The 19,300-nt window shown below is 40.1% G+C and overlaps 1 protein-coding gene across 1 annotated transcript in view; it reads left to right on the top strand.

Annotated features, from left to right (window-relative positions):
• The window catches only part of LOC141259291 (T-kininogen 1-like), a 162,887-nt gene that overhangs the window by 139,965 nt on the left and 3,622 nt on the right, over nt 1-19,300 (top strand). The window contains exons 8-9 of the mRNA XM_073675003.1: nt 13,808-13,915; nt 18,779-18,871. Of these exons, the coding sequence (XP_073531104.1) occupies nt 13,808-13,915; nt 18,779-18,871 (201 nt within the window). The remainder of the gene's footprint in view (nt 1-13,807; nt 13,916-18,778; nt 18,872-19,300) is intronic.

The following is a 19,300-nucleotide window of genomic DNA, read 5'->3' as shown; positions in this document are numbered from 1 at the left end:
TTTAGTGGAGAACGTGGTAATTTTTCAGTGACTTAGCCCAATGTTATACAATTCTGTGAATCACCTGAGGATTAAAAATGCTTACTACACTTCTAGATGAATTCCTGAAGAAGTATCGAAAATGGGGTCACTTATGGGGGTTTCTGCTGTTTAGGCATGTCAGGGGTTTTTCAAATGTGACATGGCTTCCGCTATCTATTCCAGCCAATTTTGCGCTCCAAAAATTGAATGGTGCTCCTTCCCTTCCTAGCTCTGACATGCACCCAAACAGTAATTTTCCACATCAGTGTACTCAGGAGAAACTGCACAACACATTGTATGGTCTATTTTCACTTGTACCCTTAGGAAAATGAAAAATTTGTGGCTAAAGCACATTTTTGTGGGAAAAATTAGTTTTGATTTTCACGGCTCAACATTATAAAATTCTGTGACGCATCTGTGGGTTCAGAGTGCTCAACACACCTCTAGATAAATTCCTTAATGAGTGTAGTTTTTAAAATGGGGTCACTTGTGGGAGGTTTCCACTGATAAGGCACATCAGGGGCTCTGCAAACATGACATGGCGTCCACTATCTGTTACAGCCAATTTTCCGCTTCAAATGTCAAATTCCCTAAAGCAACATTTTTGTGGGAATATTCAATATTTTCATTTTTCCTTCCACAGGTTTTTTTTTCCTGTGAAGCACCTAATGGGTTAATAAACTTCTTCAACGTGGTTTTTATCACTTTGAGGGGTGTAGCTTTTAAAATGGTGTCACTTTTGGGGACTTTCTGTCACATAGGACCCTTAAAGTCACTTCAAATGTGATGTGGTCCTTAAAAAAAATGGTTTTGTAAATTTTGTTGGAAAAGTGAGAAATTGTTGATAAACTTTTAACCTATATAACGTCCTAACAAAACAATGATGTATCAAAAATCTGGTTTCAGGGTATAACAATTAAAAGTTTGAAAATTGCAAAATTATTTGTGAAATTTGATATTTTCATTAATAAACGCAAAATTTACCACTAACATAAAGTACAATATATCATGAAAAAACAGTCTCAGAATCACTGGGATATGCTGAAGTGTTCCAGAGTTATTACCACATAATAATAATAATAATAATAATCTTTATTTATATAGTGCCAACATATTCCGCAGCACTTTACAATTCAGAGGTTCATATACTACAGTCATAAGTAACCTAGCTAAAGATAATACAATAATTACAGCAAAAATAATGACGACCCTACTCGTAAGAGCTTACAATCTACAATGAGGTGGGGGTGACACAAAGTACTATGGCTTATTTACAAGGATGGTCCAGCCATCTTGAGGGGATGAGGGATAGATAAAGGCTGCATGAGCTCATCACCAGCCAGTATCTGTAGTGCTTTTGGGTTCGGTGGAGAGTTATGTTTGGAGAAATAAGGGATGGGCTATAAGATGATAAAAGGTGTTCGATTAGGGAAGGTGATGGGCCGCCCTAAACAGGTGTGTTTTTAGGGAGCGCCTAATACTGTGTAAGTTGTGGTTCATCCTAATTTATTGGGGTAGAGCATTCCAAAGAATAGGTGCAGCTCGGGAGAAGTCTTGAAGCCGGGAGTGGGAGGTACGGATTAGTGCGGATGTTAGTCGAAAGTCGCTTGCGGAGCGTAGAGAACGGGTAGGCCGATAGACAGAAATGAGGGAGGAGATGTAGGGGGGCGCCACACATAAAATGGTACTGGTCAGAATTGAAAAAAATTGGCCTGGTCACGGAGGGGAAAACAGGCTAGGGGGTGAAGGGTATAAAACTTAAACTTTATTTGATATAAAAACTGAAGTAAATCAATACAGGGATTTCATCAATAACATATTTATAGGGTTAAGATACAGGGTTAAGAAGCATATGGTCACTGTCTCTCAATGTGAAGTAACATAATAATTGTCCATATAACCTCAAATCCAAAAATGTTTGAACACTGTGCAATAAAGAAAACAAGAATGCAATAATTTGTTAACATCTTAAAGCCATATTTTATTCAGAACAGAACATAGAACACATATCAGAAGCTGAAAGTTAGACATTTTCACATTTCATTTGAAATATTTAACTCATTAAGAAATTTAAAAAAAGTTGGGACATGATTAACAAAAGGCTGTAAAGGTAAGTGGTACTAATGAAAAACAGCTGGAGGGTCAATTTTCAACTAAGCCACATGACTATAAAAAGAGAATGTTAGAGAGGCAGAGTCTCTCAGAAGCAAAGATGGTCACAAATCTGTGAACAACTGTATCTAAAAATTGTGGAAAAATTTCAGAAAAATGTTCCTCAACATAATATAGCAAAGACTTTTGTGATATGCTGAAGTAGTGCTGTTGCTTCAAAAGCATCCAGCAACTATTAGAAGTAACACAAGCACAGGAGGCAGGAAGCATTGTGCTCCAGAAGCATCCAGCAACTAGTGGGGTTAACACAGTCACAGGAGACAGGGAGTGTTTAGCAGAGCCCCAGGGGGATTGTGGGGAAGTTGTTTACTGTCTGGCTGAAGCCAAAGAGAAAGGTGGTGTGTGAACTGTATCTCACAGAAGGCAAGGGAACAGAATTCAGGTCAGGAGGGAAACTAAGCACAGGTCACATAGACTCCCTGAGCTAACAGTGTGGAGTATTATTGAGCAGAAAGATAAGGACTGGAAGGAATCGTGTCATAGGGATCTTCTCCCTCATCAAACACCCCCCCCCACTTCATTTCCATGCAGGATAAAGAATGCTGTGTACTATTGAGTCCTTGTGAAGGAAAAGTCTGTGGTTACTGTGCCTGCTTTATTGGATTGTACTGTAATAAAGATTGTTGCTGTAATATCCCAGAATTGCACTGGCCGTGCTTCAGATTAAATTCCACTGTTAAACTATTGAAAAAGACTCTTGTCAGATGTGTCTAGTCAGCAACTGAATCTATCGTGTGCCTGAGAGAAGTTGTAGCCTATGGTCACCCTGAATAACGGTTCCCCCAGGATTTCAATGAATTCATGAAACCCGTCTCGTCCTATCTGAACCTAGCGGCGTGAGTGTAACACTTTGAATATCCCACCACCTAAAGTACATAATATCATCAAAAGATTCAGATCCATGTGCACAAGGGACGAGGCCAATGGACAATATTGGATGCCCGTGATCTACAAGCCATTAGGCGGCATTGCATTAAAATGTTTCAGTTGTGCAAATCACTGCATGGCCTCAGGAATACTTCCAGAAATGCATAAATGCAAGATAAAGCTCTATTATGTAAAGAAGAAGTCATGTAGGCATAGATGGTCAGTATGATGTGAATGGATGTGACATTGCTGACCTCCCCCATCCGATTACCATGATGAGACTCCAGGGCGAGGTGGTGGCGTATATGCGTCCTTGGGAGATTCAAAGGGGACCTTAACTTTTCCTTGTGGCATCTTGGGTGCCACCGCAACTTTGAAGAGTCTTCTATGGCTCCGTGCTGCAAATGAGTCACTGAGAAGTGTGTGGTATTCCAGACGCTGTTGACGGTGACAGCTGAATGTGTTCCTTGGTGTGAAGCCTGGAGGTAGTAAAGAGCGTTGGAAACATATATGAAGGCTTTGGATTCCATGGAGGCAGTAGAATTTGGATTATACATTTTTTTTTAAACTGCTGAAGAGGAACCTGGAGGATAATTGAAGATCTCAAACCATCTAGACTTGATGAGTATCCCTTGCTTCTAAGACTTACTCTCTATGCTCTCTGGAATAATAAGATTGAATTGCAGATTGAAAGACTGTTTGTATATTTATTACTTTGCATTCTGAAGTATCTTGAAGCATGAGAAGTCTGAAGAAATCCCCAGGACTTTTTTTAGACAGACTGAGTTTTGTTTTGTTTGTGTTTAACATTAGACATTTTTTGTTATATGTGTAAGTAGTGGTTTGTTTTTTCTCGTTGTCTTTGTTCCACAGTTTCTTCCCTTCTGCTTCTCCCGTTTTATGTTAGGGGGAGGCACAAGGGATGATGAGTAGGGGGAAAAGGGTTAAAAAGTGCATAATGGCATCCAAAAAAAGAGATCTGCATCTGAAACAGAATCTCCAATATCAATGAGATCCTTGGATAAAATCAAAGAGAATGATGTGTCTCAATGAGAGAAATTTGCAAAAAGCTCAGAGAGCTCAAATGGGAATAATAGAATAGTAAAAGGAAAAGTGGAAAGAGTAAAAATATGGATCCTTTGATAAAATTCAGGCTGACGACTCAGAGGTAGTGGAAATGGAAATAGTCAATAAAGAAATAAGTCATAATTTAACTCTAGCCTACCCTCTGATCTCCAGCCTGAACTTTTAACTCCTCCACTCCAGTGGAAAATAAGGCGCCTTCCTTTTTGGAGATTTTTGAAGCACTGAAACAATGCTTAGTTTCCATTTTTGATCTATCAACTCAGGTGAGGGCATTTGTGAGTCTCTTTTGGGTATGAGGCATGATTTGTCTAAACTTAAAGATAGATTGAGCACTATGGAAAAAAGTCTGAATGACAATGAGGATAGAATCATTAAACTAGAGAAAACTTCAAAAAGGAAATGGAGGACAGAGTAGAAGCTCTGGAAGATAAGTCTAGGCATAATAATATCCAAATAATAGAAATTCACAAAACACCACAGGGTAAAAACCCGGTCGAGAATTAAGAGACTTGGCTACGTTAAGTATTTAATGTTGTCTCCCTTTCTTCTTTATTACTAATTGAAAGGCCACATAAAACCCCTATAAATTTGCACCGTTTGGGGAAGGTCCCTAGACCATTTTTGATTAAACTCTTGTATCTCCATAATAGAAATCTACTGTTAAAATTGGCCAGAGAGAAAAGTAATCTTATGTTTAATTATTCCATGGTATTTTTTCCTGATTTTTTCCATATAAACTAGGAGGAAACAGGCTTCATTTTGGCAAGATAAGAAAAGGTTGAAATCATTAAGAACTTAGTATGTGATTGTCTACCATGCTAGGCTTCGGGTGATTTATAAAAGGGTACTTTGTTTTTTTCTGAGCTCTCAGGAAGCTAGTGACTAGTTGGATTCAAATTTTGATAACCAGAGATAAATACAGATTCACCTCACCTTGATGATATTTGCATTAATTATTGTTAAAGTGGTATGAGGCGATTAAGGTAGGAGCTAATATCAGAAGTATAAACCTAGATTTGCTTAGGGGTCTAGGTAGTAGGGTTTTAGAAGGGGATGGCGTTGGGGTTGAGGTGGTTCGGGGAGTCTATCTTCTTTGGAGATTATGCAAATGAGGGTTTTTTGTTTGTTTTTTTTCTTCTTGGTTGTTTTCTTTTTTTTTTAATCTTTTCTAATAACCTGTAGGGTTATTTCAAGAAGTATGAGAGATTTGGCAGAATTAAAAGATTTGTGTTATTTGATATCATACGCAGAATAAAACCCTTAGTTGTTTGTCTTCAGTAAACCCATTATGGTGTAAAATCAGTAGCCCGTTTGAATGAGGGATGGAAAATGTTTAGCAGCGTTGGAAGGGTAAGAGGTATGGAAAATAAGTATTCACATAAAAAACAATATCGGTACGTGTTTCTCTAAAACTTATAATTCATCTTCACAGATTGATTATTTGGTATTTACTGTAACTCTGAAGCCGTTAGATACATTTAGAAAATTGAGATTGGTAGAAGTTTTTTTTCTCAGATAAAGCTATGATTCTTGAAATAAAGATTGATTGGGACATAAATAGAATGTATAGATTCAATGCTAGGTGGTTAAACTTGTTAAATTCACATTCAATAATAGAGGATGAATTAAGGTTTTTTTTAAGGATAATATGGGTTCCAGTTCAGATTTAGTTGTTTTTGACACCTTTAAAGCTTTGCTAAGGGGCATTTTTAAAAAAACAACAACAGGTAATTAGAAGAAGGTAGACAGATTGGAAATGCATGCTTTGGAATAAGAGGTCTCTAATCTGGAGGATGATTTTGTTACTAATCCCACTCCCACAATTAAGGAAAAAGGGAAGGAAGCAAAGGAATTATTTACTTCCACTATGTATGAGTTGAAGCGTAAAAAGCAATATATATCTTCTACTAAGGTGGATATGTTTAGTGAACTGAGTAGAAAATGGCTGGTTAATAGAATAACCCATAACAACGGAATTTCTTACATTTCTATAATAGTGAATAAGGAGGGTAAACAACTAAAGGGTTTTATTAACATACTTATCAATCATCTTCTATAAACTTAATAGCAGATATTCAGATTAAACTAGGTGAACTTGATTTACCAAGATTTTTGATTGTCTAAAGAGATTTTGAATATTCCAATTTCACCAGTTGAAAATGATACAGTGATTAAGTCATTCCCCAAGGCTTCCGGCTTAGATGAACTTGTATTGGAAGTGTATCACCAATATCATGAGATTATTTCCCCATACTTAGCAAACCTGTTTAACAAAGTGTTTTGGTGGGAATATTACCAGATTCAGGACTAAATCAGAGATTGTTTTGATCTTAAAGCAGGAACAGGTTCGAATCATAGTTGCATAGTTTATAAGGCCGAAAAAAGACAAGCGTCCATCCAGTTCAGCCTATTTCTTGTGCACTTCAGCTATTCCGCAGCGTTGATCCAGGGGAAGGCAAAAAAAAAACCATGCGGTATAGGCCAATTTCCATCATTGAGGAAAAATTCACTTCCCGACTCCAATCTGGCAGTCAGATTAAATCCCTGGATTAATTAACTATCACTAAGCATAAAATGTAATTTTATTGTTCTCAAGAAAGGCGTCCAGGCCTCTCTTGAACTCATTAAGTGAGTTGGACATCACCACTTCCACTCCCAGAGAGTTCCAGAGTCTCACGGCTCTGACCATAAAGAATCCCCTTCTATGCTGGTGCAGGAACCTCCTTTCCTCCAGACGCATAGTGTGCCCCCTCGTCTTTGTCTCCATCCTTGGTATAAACAGGTCATGGGAGAGATCTCTGTACTGCCCCCTGATGTATTTATACATGTTTATGAGGTCTCCCCTAAGCCTTCTCTTTTCCAACGTAAATAGGCCTAATTTTGACAACCTCTCTGGGTATTCTAGTCCCTCCATTCCCTTTATTACCTTAGTCGCCCTCCTTTGTACCCTCTCTAGCTCCAATATGTCTTTCCTGAGCACCGGAGCCAAGAACTGTGCACAATATTCTAAGTGCGGCCTTACCAGCGCTTTATACAGAGGAAGAAGAATGTTCTCATCATATGCCCCTATTCCTCTTCTGATGCATGCCATGACTCTATTTGCCTTCGCAGCTGCTGCCTGACACTGGGCACTCCAATTTAATTTGCTGTTAACCAAGACGCCCAGGTCCTTCTCCATGTCAGATTTCCCCAACGGTTTCCCATTTAATATGTATGGGTGACTGCTGTTTTTCTTTCCCATATGCATGACCTTACATTTATCGGCATTGAACCCCATTTGTCATTTTTTGGCCCAACTCCCCAATTTATCTAAATCCTCCTGTAGCTGTGCCCTATCCTCATCTGTATTAACTACTTTACAAAGTTTAGTATCATCTGCAAATATTGCTATTTTACTATGCAACCCTTCCACTAGATCATTAATAAATATATTAAATAATATAGGGCCCAAGACAGACCCTTGAGGCACCCCGCTAGTAACCCTGACACACCCTGAGCTTACTCCATTGATAACCACCCTCTGCTTTCTATCACTCAGCCAGCTATTTACCCACTTGCGCACATTATCCCCCAGACCAAGCATTCTCATTTTATATACCAACCTTTTGTGTGGCACGGTATCAAACGCTTTGGAGAAGTCAAGGTATACAACATCCACTGACTCTCCCCGGTCCAGCTGTGAGCTCACCTCCTCGTAGAAGGCGATCAGGTTTGTTTGGCAGGAGCGATCCCTCATGAATCCATGTTGATATGGAGTTAGACAGTTATTATCATTAAGATATTCTACAATAGCATCTCTAAGAAATCCTTCAAACAATTTACCCACAACAGACGTTAAACTTACTGGTCTATAGTTCCCAGGGTCACTTTTAGACCCCTTTTTGAATATTGGTACCACATTTGCTTGGGCCAGTCTAGTGGGACAGTCCCTGTCCATAAAGAGTGCTTGAATATAAGATACAGCGGTCTGTCTATCACATTACTTAATTCTTTTAGTACCCGGGGGTGTATGCCATCTGGGCCTGGTGACTTGTCTATTTTGATATTATTTAGGCGTTTCTGAACTTCCTCCTGGGTTAGGTGGGTGATATTTAGCGGAGGGTTTACTTTATCACTCTGCATTTCCTCCGATAAATTGTTTTCTTTTGTGAAAACAGTGGAGAAGAAGCTATTGAGTAGGTTTGCTTTACCCTCATCGCCCTCTATGATTTTACCCAGGTTATTTTTCAATGGGCCAACTCAATCAGTTTTAATCCTTTTACTGTTTATATAGTTAAAGAACAGTTTGGGATTCATTTTATTTTCCTTGGCAATTAGTCTTATTTGTTTCTTACAGATTTTGTTCAAATCCAGATACAGATTTGAATCAAATCCAGTCTTATCATCCTAATTGATTACTAAATGTTGATCTAAAGATCTTAGCTAAGATTTTGGCCTTGAGACTGTCAAAGGTTATTGAAGATGTTATTAAGCCTGATCAAAGAGATTTAATGACTGGAAAGACAATATCTGCAAATATTAGGAGATTACTGTATATACTCGAGCATAAGCCGACTTTTTCAGCCCATTTTTTAAGCTGAAAAAGCCCCCGTTTGGCTTATACTCGAGTATGTACTTTAATGTATATACATTCTGGTGGTGGATAGAGGTGGGGGGTTGCGGCGGCGGAGGAGCGGGGCACATGCTGTAGCTGCTGCTGCAGCTACCACGTGTGCCCGCTGCTAAAGGAGAATGAATATTCACCCTTCTCCACACGCATGGGAGTGGAGAGGAGTGAATATTCATTTCTCTAATAGCGTACGCACAGTGTCAGCAGCTCCCGCTGCGGCTTAGTGATCCTCTGTGCCCGCTACTAAAGAGAATGCATATTCACTCCTCTGCCGCTACTAAGGAGAATGCATATTCACTCCTGCCGCTACTAAAGAGAATGCATATTCACCCTTCTCCACGCCCATGGACACTGTGCGCACACTATTAAAGAACAGGGATATTCACTCCTCACCACTACCATAGTCCTAGAGTGGAGAGGAGTGAATACCCCTTCAGCTCACCTCGGCATCTGAGGGCACATGGCAGTGATGTCATGCACTACTCAGATGCGGAGGTGAGCTGCTGGCAGAACAGGAGCAGCACTGGAGTAGAGGGAAGGAAGGTAGGTGAGTAGAAGTGTTTATTTTTTTAAATGTGTGCAGTGATGAGGGGCCATGTATACCAGGATAGGGGGGCCATGCATACCAGGATTGGGATGAGGGGAGCCATGCATACCAGGACTGGGATGAGGGGTGCAATGCATACCAGGATTGGGATGAGGGGTGCATTGCATACCAGGATTGGGATGAGGGGTGCCATGCATACCAGTATTGGGGATGAGGGTGCCATGCATACCAGTATTGGGGATGAGGGGGCCATGCATACCAGGATTGGGGATGAGGGGTGTCATGCATACCAGGATTGGGTATGATGGGGCCATGCATACCAGGATTGGGGCTGAGGGGTGCCATGCATACCAGGATTGGGGCTGAGGGGGCCATGCATACCAGGATTGGGAATGAGGGGGACATGCATACCAGGATTGAGGATGAGGGGGCCATGCATGCCAGGATTGGGGTGATGGGGCCATGCATACCAGGATTTGTGATGAGTGGGCAATACTTACCAGGATGGGAAAATTTACCAGTAGCTGCTGAATTTCCCACCCTAGGCTTATACCCGAGTCAATAAGTTTTCCTAGCTTTTTGTGGTAAAATTAGGTGCCTTAGCTTATATTTGGGTCGGCTTATACTCGAGTATATACGGTATATCTTAATTTACAAGTGAGGATGAGGGATGGAAGACATAGATTGATCTTGACTTTAGATGCTAAATTCAATTGAATGGCCTTTTGTTATGGTAGTATTGGAAGTGACGTGGGTGAGGTATTTACTTTGGTGGATCTTGATTCTATATAAGGAACAAACTGCCTGTATACGGTTAAACAAAATGTCTGAGGAATTTTCTTTAAAAAAAGCACAATTCTTTCCCCTTATTTCCCCTTTTATTCGCCTCAGCCATAGAGCCATTGGCAGAATTTATATGTAGAGACAAAACAATTAGGGGATTTGAATATTTCCTCATTTATAAAAAAAATCATGTTATATGCTGAGGATGTTCTGATATTTCTAAGACATACTGAGGGCTCTCTTGGTAGAGTATGGGAAAATCTCCAAATGTTTGGGTAATTATCAGGTAAAGATAAATCAGAATTATTACTATTGGATTTTCAACAGGTTGAAGAGAGTGGTTTCCAGATAGCACAAAAAAAGTATTAAATATTTGGGAATACAGTTTTCTTAAAATCCTTATGAATTTGAGGAATTAAACATTGGCCCGTTATGGAGTAAAATTAAGGATAATTAATTATAAATCTTGGAGGAGGATAAATTTTAATTTAGTGAATAGAGTTGCTTTGATTAATATGGTGTGGCTCCCAAAAGCCTCATACTGTTTTGCAAATACTCCTGTAATGTTATCTCCTAGTGTTTTTAGATCATTGGAATCAGCCTAGATGCACTGCAACGACAGAAGTCATGTGAGGGTTGGTCTATTTCATCCTTATTTAAACATTATATTGCTTCCCAAATTAGTATGTGCAGAGGGTGGGTAAAGGCTGACCCTGTTGATCCTATTCATAAATGTGAAATTGTAACTAGGGAAACATTTTTGCTACAGGGGCTGGATAGAGAAACTGTTTCAGGGAGGACTATCCAATTTATCCTCATTCAGAAAGTTTGGAATACATCTATAAGCGTGATGGTTCAAATATTTAGACCCCATGTTTGAGAAATCTGAAATTCTCAGAGTTACATAATTTGTTGGGAGCTGATTGCTGGGAAAAGAAGAGATTAATAACTGTGCAACAGTTTTAATATGAAGATAAAACAAAATCATGGTATACGATGGTCAAAGAATTTGGTTTGAAGGAGGGATATTGGCTTAGGTATGGGCAACTGAGGTCGGCATTGGTAAAATCAAATTTACCTTTCTTCATACCACTTAGAGATCTAACACAAATTTTTGTAAAAACACTAGGGCTAAACACAGTATCTCAAGGAAATATAAAACATTACAACAGGAAACACCTAACAGCAAGTTTAATTAAGGTATGTGCTAAATGGTCTAGGGATCTTGGCCAAGTTGAGGATGGCTATCTTACAGAATTTTGCAATATATTAGATTTTATAGAGCATATTATACCCCAGAGGGACTTCGTAAATTCGGAGCTAAAAAATCTCCTGCCTTTTGTATTATATTAGTTTAAATAAGAAGAAAAAAATTTCCTTGCGATTTGGGGATCAAGGCTCAATAATCTGAATATGTATGAATAGATTGATGATGGAGTATAAAATATCTGGTTATTTGTAGGGATGACATGACTTAATATTGCAAATTTAAGAAAAAAATCCCACCCCCCTCTTTTTATTGGATAAGGATGGGTTGGGGAGGGAATCAAATCATTTTTTTTATTGTATATGAAGTAATGTGATGTATTAGGATAATGAGAATGCTTTTTATATTGTAATATTTGATATATTATTAATAAAAAGTTAAAAATACCAAAAAAAGAAGCCATGTATGAACATAATTGTTGCCGTCTTATCTGGGAAAGGGTCATTTAAAATGGACTGAGGCAAAATAGAAAACTGTTTCGTGGTCAGATGAATCAAAATGTGAAATTCTTTATGGAAACAAGGGACACTATGTCCTGCGGACTCAAAAGGAGAGGGACCATCCAGCTTGTTATCAGCGCACAGTACAAAAGCTTTCACCTCTGATGGTATGGGTCTGCATTAGTGCCTAAGGCATGGACAACTTACACATCTTGAAAGGCACGATCAATACTGAGCATTATATAAAGGTTTTAAAACAACATATGCTCCCATTCAGACAACATCTATTTCAGGGAAGGCCTTGAATATTTCAACAGGACAATTCTAACTCACATACTGCATCCATCATAACAGCCTGGCTTCACAGAAAAAGAGTTTGGATGATAAACTGGCCGACTTCAATTCAGACCTTTCACCATTAGAAACATTTGACTTATTATGAAGCAAAAAATCTGGCAACAACCCAAGACTGTTGAGCAGCTAGAATCCTACATCAGACAAGAATAGGGCAACATTCCTCCCCGAAAGCTCCAGCAATTGGTCTCCTCACTTCCCAGACGATTATAGACTGTTGTAAAAGGAAGAGGGAATGCTACACAATGGTAGACATGGCTCTGTCCCAACTTTTTTGTGTTACTGCCAATTTTTAAATGAGTTAATTTTTTCAAATGACATTGAGAAATGGCTGACTTTCCCATTCTGATCTGTGTTTGGTGTTCTTTTGTCAATAAAATATGACTATAAGAGATTTCCAAATCATTGCATTATTGTTTTTTTTACATTTTACACAGCGTCCCAACTTATGGGGAACTTGGGTTGTAAAAGCCATATCGCCATAGGTAACTTTTCTCCAGCAATAGAGGCACGTTATTTGTGGTGGTTTCTCAACGAGGCTCAATCCTTTATTGATGCATACACAGGACAGTTTATCTATAATCCAGAGCTATATAATGATCCAGCATCACCACTAATGTTGGACTCTATCTTGCAACTTCTAAAATCATGGCAACCAGCTGTCCAGATTTAACAGTCCTAGCCTGACCTTTCTTTTCTCATGCTTTGGCAACAATAATCCTTACCCTCCGTCAAAGAGCCCAGGCACTGACTAGCTTGCTTCAATAAAGAAAAGGCTCAAATAAGCCACACACTAAAATTCATCTAGGTTATACTCCTCCCTGTAACCTGGGATCGCACTCTTTTTTTTTTCTTTGCAGACTGTCTCAACGACTCTCCAATACACCATCTCATTGGCTATCCAACAGGTTTTCTCTATAATCATGGCTGTTTCCTGATCACGGCTGCCACAGTGACTGCCACACTTTATCCAGCCATGGACGTGAGTCCTCCAGGAATGTTGCCTCTACAGTCTCTTGCCACACCTTGGTGCCCTCCGTAGCCTTTAAGACAGGTTTTCCAGCAATGCCCAGTCATTAACAGGGAATCTGGCTTGCACTCCCAGGTGAGGGCAAGTGAGGGCAAGCACTTCAAGGGCACATATTTAACTCACTAGGGGCTACCCAGCACCTATGAAGCCAGCGCCAAAAACATCACATCCATCGTGACTAGTATTATTAGTTTCCCTTGTTATAAGGGTCATGTTCAATTTTAGTTAGGAGTATAAGTGAAGAGTCGGAAAGCTTCAAGATTTTAGGATTTTTTTTAATATAGATAATGATGACATTGAAAATATAAAACAAAATATACAAACAAAATTTTAAAAAATATAAAATTAAAAAATAACTTAATTTATATGGTAGGTCATAACCAAAAGCCAAACCTGAGACTTTTTGATGAATATGAATATTACGGAGAAAGGAGACGGTATGAGAGGGACTCAGTACTAGATTTGGAGTTTTGGTTTGAATTAATAACAGCGTGAACATAATGGATATTAGAAACACAATCAGATAAAAAAGTGCCTTATTCTATGTGTATCTGTATACATATTGATACTGAAAAACTGCTATAAACACATTGATATGATCAGTTAACTATATCTATTCTTTACTCCGTAGGGTTTTAAAGGAGAATTATATGTGGTCACTTTTACAATAAAAGCAACTAATTGTTCCAAGACTGACTATTCCATGTTGGGAGACGAATGTGCCTTTATCAACTTCTCTGTAAGTTAGCTCGTAAAGATTCATTTACATAGATTTTTTAAAGGTAACTTTGCCCATTGCAATTTGACTTATAGCTGATGAGAGAAAAATTATTTTCTAATGGATTATGCATATATTTGGTATTTGAATTTATTATTTTTTACTTTATTTTTCATTTATCAGAAGTACATGTTAACATATGAAACTTTGTAATATATGTTATTAAAGGAATTGCACACTACGAAAAAAAACCTGGTGTTTAATTATTACAAAAAAACATACCATACCCTAGTCGTTCCTCTGTACTGTTGTCTTCGTGTGAGGGACATCTGGTGACCTCTGCAGGCAATCATGGGACGTTCCTTCAGAAGGAAGCAGAAAAAAATGCATCAGACATCAGAAACAATGTGGGGACTGATAAGTATGTTTTCTTTTTTTTGCTTTAACATTACCATGGGTTCATTTTCAAAACTTTTTTTAGCAGTTAACAACCCCTTTAACCCTCAACTGGTGAGGTGGGGTTTTTGTCACACAATTGGTGATGTGGGGTTTCCTATACCCCAGTGTTTAGAAGTCTCTTATTTTTACAGAAAATGCAAAGATCACATTTGTTTTAATCGTTTTCTTATTGGCGATTGATTACACATAAGTATAACAAATTTTTGACACCCACAAATGGATGGAAGCTAGTGAGACACGTATCCTCATACCAGCATTTTTCAAAGAATGGCAGCCGAACAAAAATTCCCTGGGGTGTGGCAAACCCCACCTCACCAGTTGAGGATTAAGGGTAAAGTGGCATTTTCCCCAAGTTTTTAGCTGCCTATAAATCTCCTTCCGCTACCTGCAGATCAAGAAATCTAGAAATAACTAGAAAACAGTAAGAAGGATGCAGATGCAGTTTTTTCACAAATTATGGGAGACTCGATGCTGTGACATGGCAGAGGAAGTAGCAAGGAAGAGACATTGTGCACCATTTTCCAATTCTTTGGAAGCCGCCAACTATGTACACATTGGATGTTTTGATTCTGGTTGACCTTACATTAGATGTTCAGATATATGGACCGATTAAATGTGCTTCTGGTGTACTACTCTAATGTACAATGACTCCCAACAGTGCCCAAAGGGCCCATCAGCAATTCTGTTGCTTTAGCTGTCGTTTTGATGAAAAGTATAGTGAGGCAGAATGTGCTACTAGCCCTGCCAAATGTGATCAAAAGCAGTATAACCATAGTGTTACATTTGTAAATTAGTATTTAGTAAGCCAGAGAAGTAATAGTGCCTGACTAAATACTGTATATATGAATTAAAGAGAGCCTAACATCCATTAAAACACGATTTAAACTACTTATACAGTCCTAATACCTTATAAGACTCATACGTACAGAATAGATTTTACTTCTTTAGTTGGACAGAAAAATGGTTTTATTTCACATGTTTATCAGGATTCCTCAATGCCCATCCCAGTAGCATGGCCGAGGGTTCAGTGTACTGTTACACCCTTTGAATCAATATCTTGCGCCCATACACTTTACTTGATTCACAGCACTAAATCTCCCAAAATGAGCACTGCCCAAATTGAATCCTTGGTCTTGTATGCCCGCATTGACCCTGCGGGAGCAGACTTCCCACACGCAATGTCGCTGTAGCCCTCTCTACAGTATGCAGTGGCCGCTCGCTCTCCTGTGTGCAGCGAGGGGCCGCTACAGGCAAGAGAGAGAGAGATCAGAGCACACCGGCACTGACATTGTGTGAGCACCTCTTTGATCAGAGCACACCTGCACCGACATTGTGTGTGCACCTCTTTGATCAGAGCACACCTGCACTGACATTGCGTGTGCACCTCTTTGATCAGAGCACACCTGCACTGACATTGTGTGTGCACCTCTTTGATCAGAGCACGCCTGCACTGACATTGTGTGTGCACCTCTTTGATCAGAGCACACCTACACTGACATTGTGTGTGTACCTCTTTGATCAGAGCACACCTACACTGACATTGTGTGTGCACCTCTTTGATCAGAGCACACCTGCACTGACATTGCGTGTGCACCTCTTTGATCAGAGCACACCTACACTGACATTGTGTGTGCACCTCTTTGATCAGAGCATACCTTCACTGACATTGTGTGTGCACCTCTTTGATCAGAGCACACCTGCACTGACATTGTGTGTGCACCTCTTTGATCAGAGCACACCTACACTGACATTGTGTGTGCACCTCTTTGATCAGAGCACACCTGCACTGACATTGCGTGTGCACCTCTTTGATCAGAGCACGCCTGCACTGACATTGTGTGTGCACCTCTTTGATCAGAGCATACCTTCACTGACATTGTGTGTGCACCTCTTTGATCAGAGCACACCTGCACCGACATTGTGTGTGCACCTCTTTGATCAGAGCACACCTGCACTGACATTGCGTGTGCACCTCTTTGATCAGAGCACACCTACACTGACATTGTGTGTGCACCTCTTTGATCAGAGCACACCTGCACTGACATTGTGTGTGCACCTCTTTGATCAGAGCACACCTGCACCGACATTGTGTGTGCACCTCTTTGATCAGAGCACACCTGCACTGACATTGCGTGTGCACCTCTTTGATCAGAGCACACCTGCACTGACATTGTGTGTGCACCTCTTTGATCAGAGCACACCTGCACTGACATTGTGTGTGCACCTCTTTGATCAGTGCACACCTGCACTGACATTGTGTGTGCACCTCTTTGATCAGAGCACACCTGCACTGACATTGTGTGTGCACCTCTTTGATCAGAGCACACTTACACTGACATTGTGTGAGCACCTCTTTGATCAGAGCATACCTTCACTGACATTGTGTGTGCACCTCTTTGATCAGAGCACACCTGCACTGACATTGCGTGTGCACCTCTTTGATCAGAGCACGCCTGCACTGACATTGTGTGTGCACCTCTTTGATCAGAGCATACCTTCACTGACATTGTGTGTGCACCTCTTTGATCAGAGCACACCTGCACCGACATTGTGTGTGCACCTCTTTGATCAGAGCACACCTGCACTGACATTGCGTGTGCACCTCTTTGATCAGAGCACACCTGCACTGACATTGTGTGTGCACCTCTTTGATCAGAGCACACCTGCACTGACATTGCGTGTGCACCTCTTTGATCAGAGCACACCTGCACTGACATTGCGTGTGCACCTCTTTGATCAGAGCACGCCTGCACTGACATTGTGTGTGCACCTCTTTGATCAGAGCACACCTGCACTGACATTGCGTGTGCACCTCTTTGATCAGAGCACACCTGCACTGACATTGCGTGTGCACCTCTTTGATCAGAGCACACCTACACTGACATTGCGTGTGCACCTCTTTGATCAGAGCACACCTGCACTGACATTGCGTGTGCACCTCTTTGATCAGAGCACACCTGCACTGACATTGTGTGTGCACCTCTTTGATCAGAGCACACCTGCACTGACATTGTGTGTGCACCTCTTTGATCAGAGCACACCTGCACTGACATTGTGTGTGCACCTCTTTGGCCCCTGAAGTGTCAATGTGGATGTGCAGGACAGGAGATTGAATTCAAGCAACACTTATTTTGGGCAAGTGAGTCCCCTATAGGCCTCTATAAGTACTTTAATTTGCATTTTGGGGATCACAGACTCCCTTTAAGCTGCACTGAAATATTGGTAAGCTATATAGATATCCAGAAACATTAAATGGGTGGGCCAGAACTAAAATTAATTGTAATCTTAAATGCATATCTATTTAATGTCATAATCTAATCTCTACCGTTCCCTCACTACTGTAACAGTTTTTTTTTTGTTTTTTTTTTATACTTCTCCTTTGATGATGCTTTGTTTGAATATCCCAGTGCATGCTGGGATAATTATCAAACGAGTCGTCATCAGGGGGCAAAAACTGTGGCAGCCTGGCCCCCTCTCTAAAATGAAGCATCATAAGTGACCTCCGTTTCAGGGGCTGGGCTAGTCCCTGCTTTACAGAGCATGTGTCACTTGTCAATTCTGACATATGCTCATTAGATTCTTGTCACCGTGCAATATGCTCAGTGACAGTGTGATCGCTTGCCGCCTCTGATCTGAAGTAGTGAGCCGGCAAGAGAATGCACTGTCAGTGTGCGTCGTGCGAAGAATACCCGATATGCCGGAAAACCAGATACCAGCACCGCCCCCACAAATAACGTCAGTTTCCCTGTTTCAATGGAATATGATCATTCCATCAGATTGCACTATTGTGGCACCTCCCCATGATCCGCAGTCATTACTAGGAAAAGCAATTCTTTCGATACATTACCCCTACAACTGTCATTCAAATGATGTTCACCGGAGTCACTGTCAGACTAGGGTCACATGCCCGTTTTTCTCTCATCCAACAAAATCGGTCCAATTATGCTAATCACACTTTGATCAAAATTTGATCAGAGTTTGAGCACAGTGTGTGATCCGATTTTCTCAGATGTGGAGAATAAAAAAAAATATTCTCCTTCTTCTCCATTCTGTCAGTCCATGAAAATTGGTCCACACTCGGATGTCATCCAAGTGCAGTCTAATTTTTTCCACGGACCCATACACATGAATGGCCGAGTGCAATCCAATAATTGGATGCTACTTGTGCAGGCTGTGATTTTTTTCCTATTCGTCAAAACAACAGATAGCACTCATCCGATTTTTACAGTCGTGTGCACGAGCCCTTACAGATTAGCTCTTTGTTCTAGCTCATATAGGACATATGGATAGTTGTTATCTTTGGATAAGTATTATATATGTGTTACAACCCTCCCAATATTACATGGCTTGCTTCATGTCACTGTAGAAATAAAGTTATAACAATCTACTTATTAATACCTGTTACTTCCTGATATTCCCTTTTAGCCTCAACTGATTTGTGAAACTAAAATAAAAGTTACAGACAAGACAGTTAATGTCCATTCAGATCCTCACTGTAGAAAAGAAGAATTCCAAATGGTAAGTTTTTTATTTCTTGATTGTTTTTTCTTTAACACTGATTGCCTGCCGTGCAAATTTTCTTACTGAAGATCTTGACGGATTAAAGTGTAACTACACCGTGTTTCTGTGAGGTAAAACATTATTCCTACCCGTGTTTCTGTGAGGTAAAACATTTTTCCTACCTGAAGTGAGTGGGAGCTGGGATGCAATACTAAGAACGGCCACTACGCAGTGTACAGAGATCTATAGCTCAGATTCATCACAGCTTTTTATGGCAGAAATCATGAGGCTGCGCAAAGATTTTGCAACTTTTGGCGTTTTCATGCTATTTTCGCACAGTTCCGACAAACTGGGAGGAGCTAGATTGTGACGGAGCGCTGCAACCTCCTCTACTCACGTTAATGACAAGCAGTGGCATTCCTTACACCACAAATATTACTTTAGTCC

This window comes from Phyllobates terribilis, unplaced genomic scaffold, assembly GCF_046119375.1.
Source record: "Phyllobates terribilis strain yellow unplaced genomic scaffold, ASM4611937v1 Scaffold_3__8_contigs__length_932513732, whole genome shotgun sequence".
NCBI classification, from domain to species: domain Eukaryota; kingdom Metazoa; phylum Chordata; class Amphibia; order Anura; family Dendrobatidae; genus Phyllobates; species Phyllobates terribilis.
The sequence above is the reverse complement of the archived record's forward strand: the minus strand, read 5'-3'. Positions and strand labels throughout refer to the sequence as shown.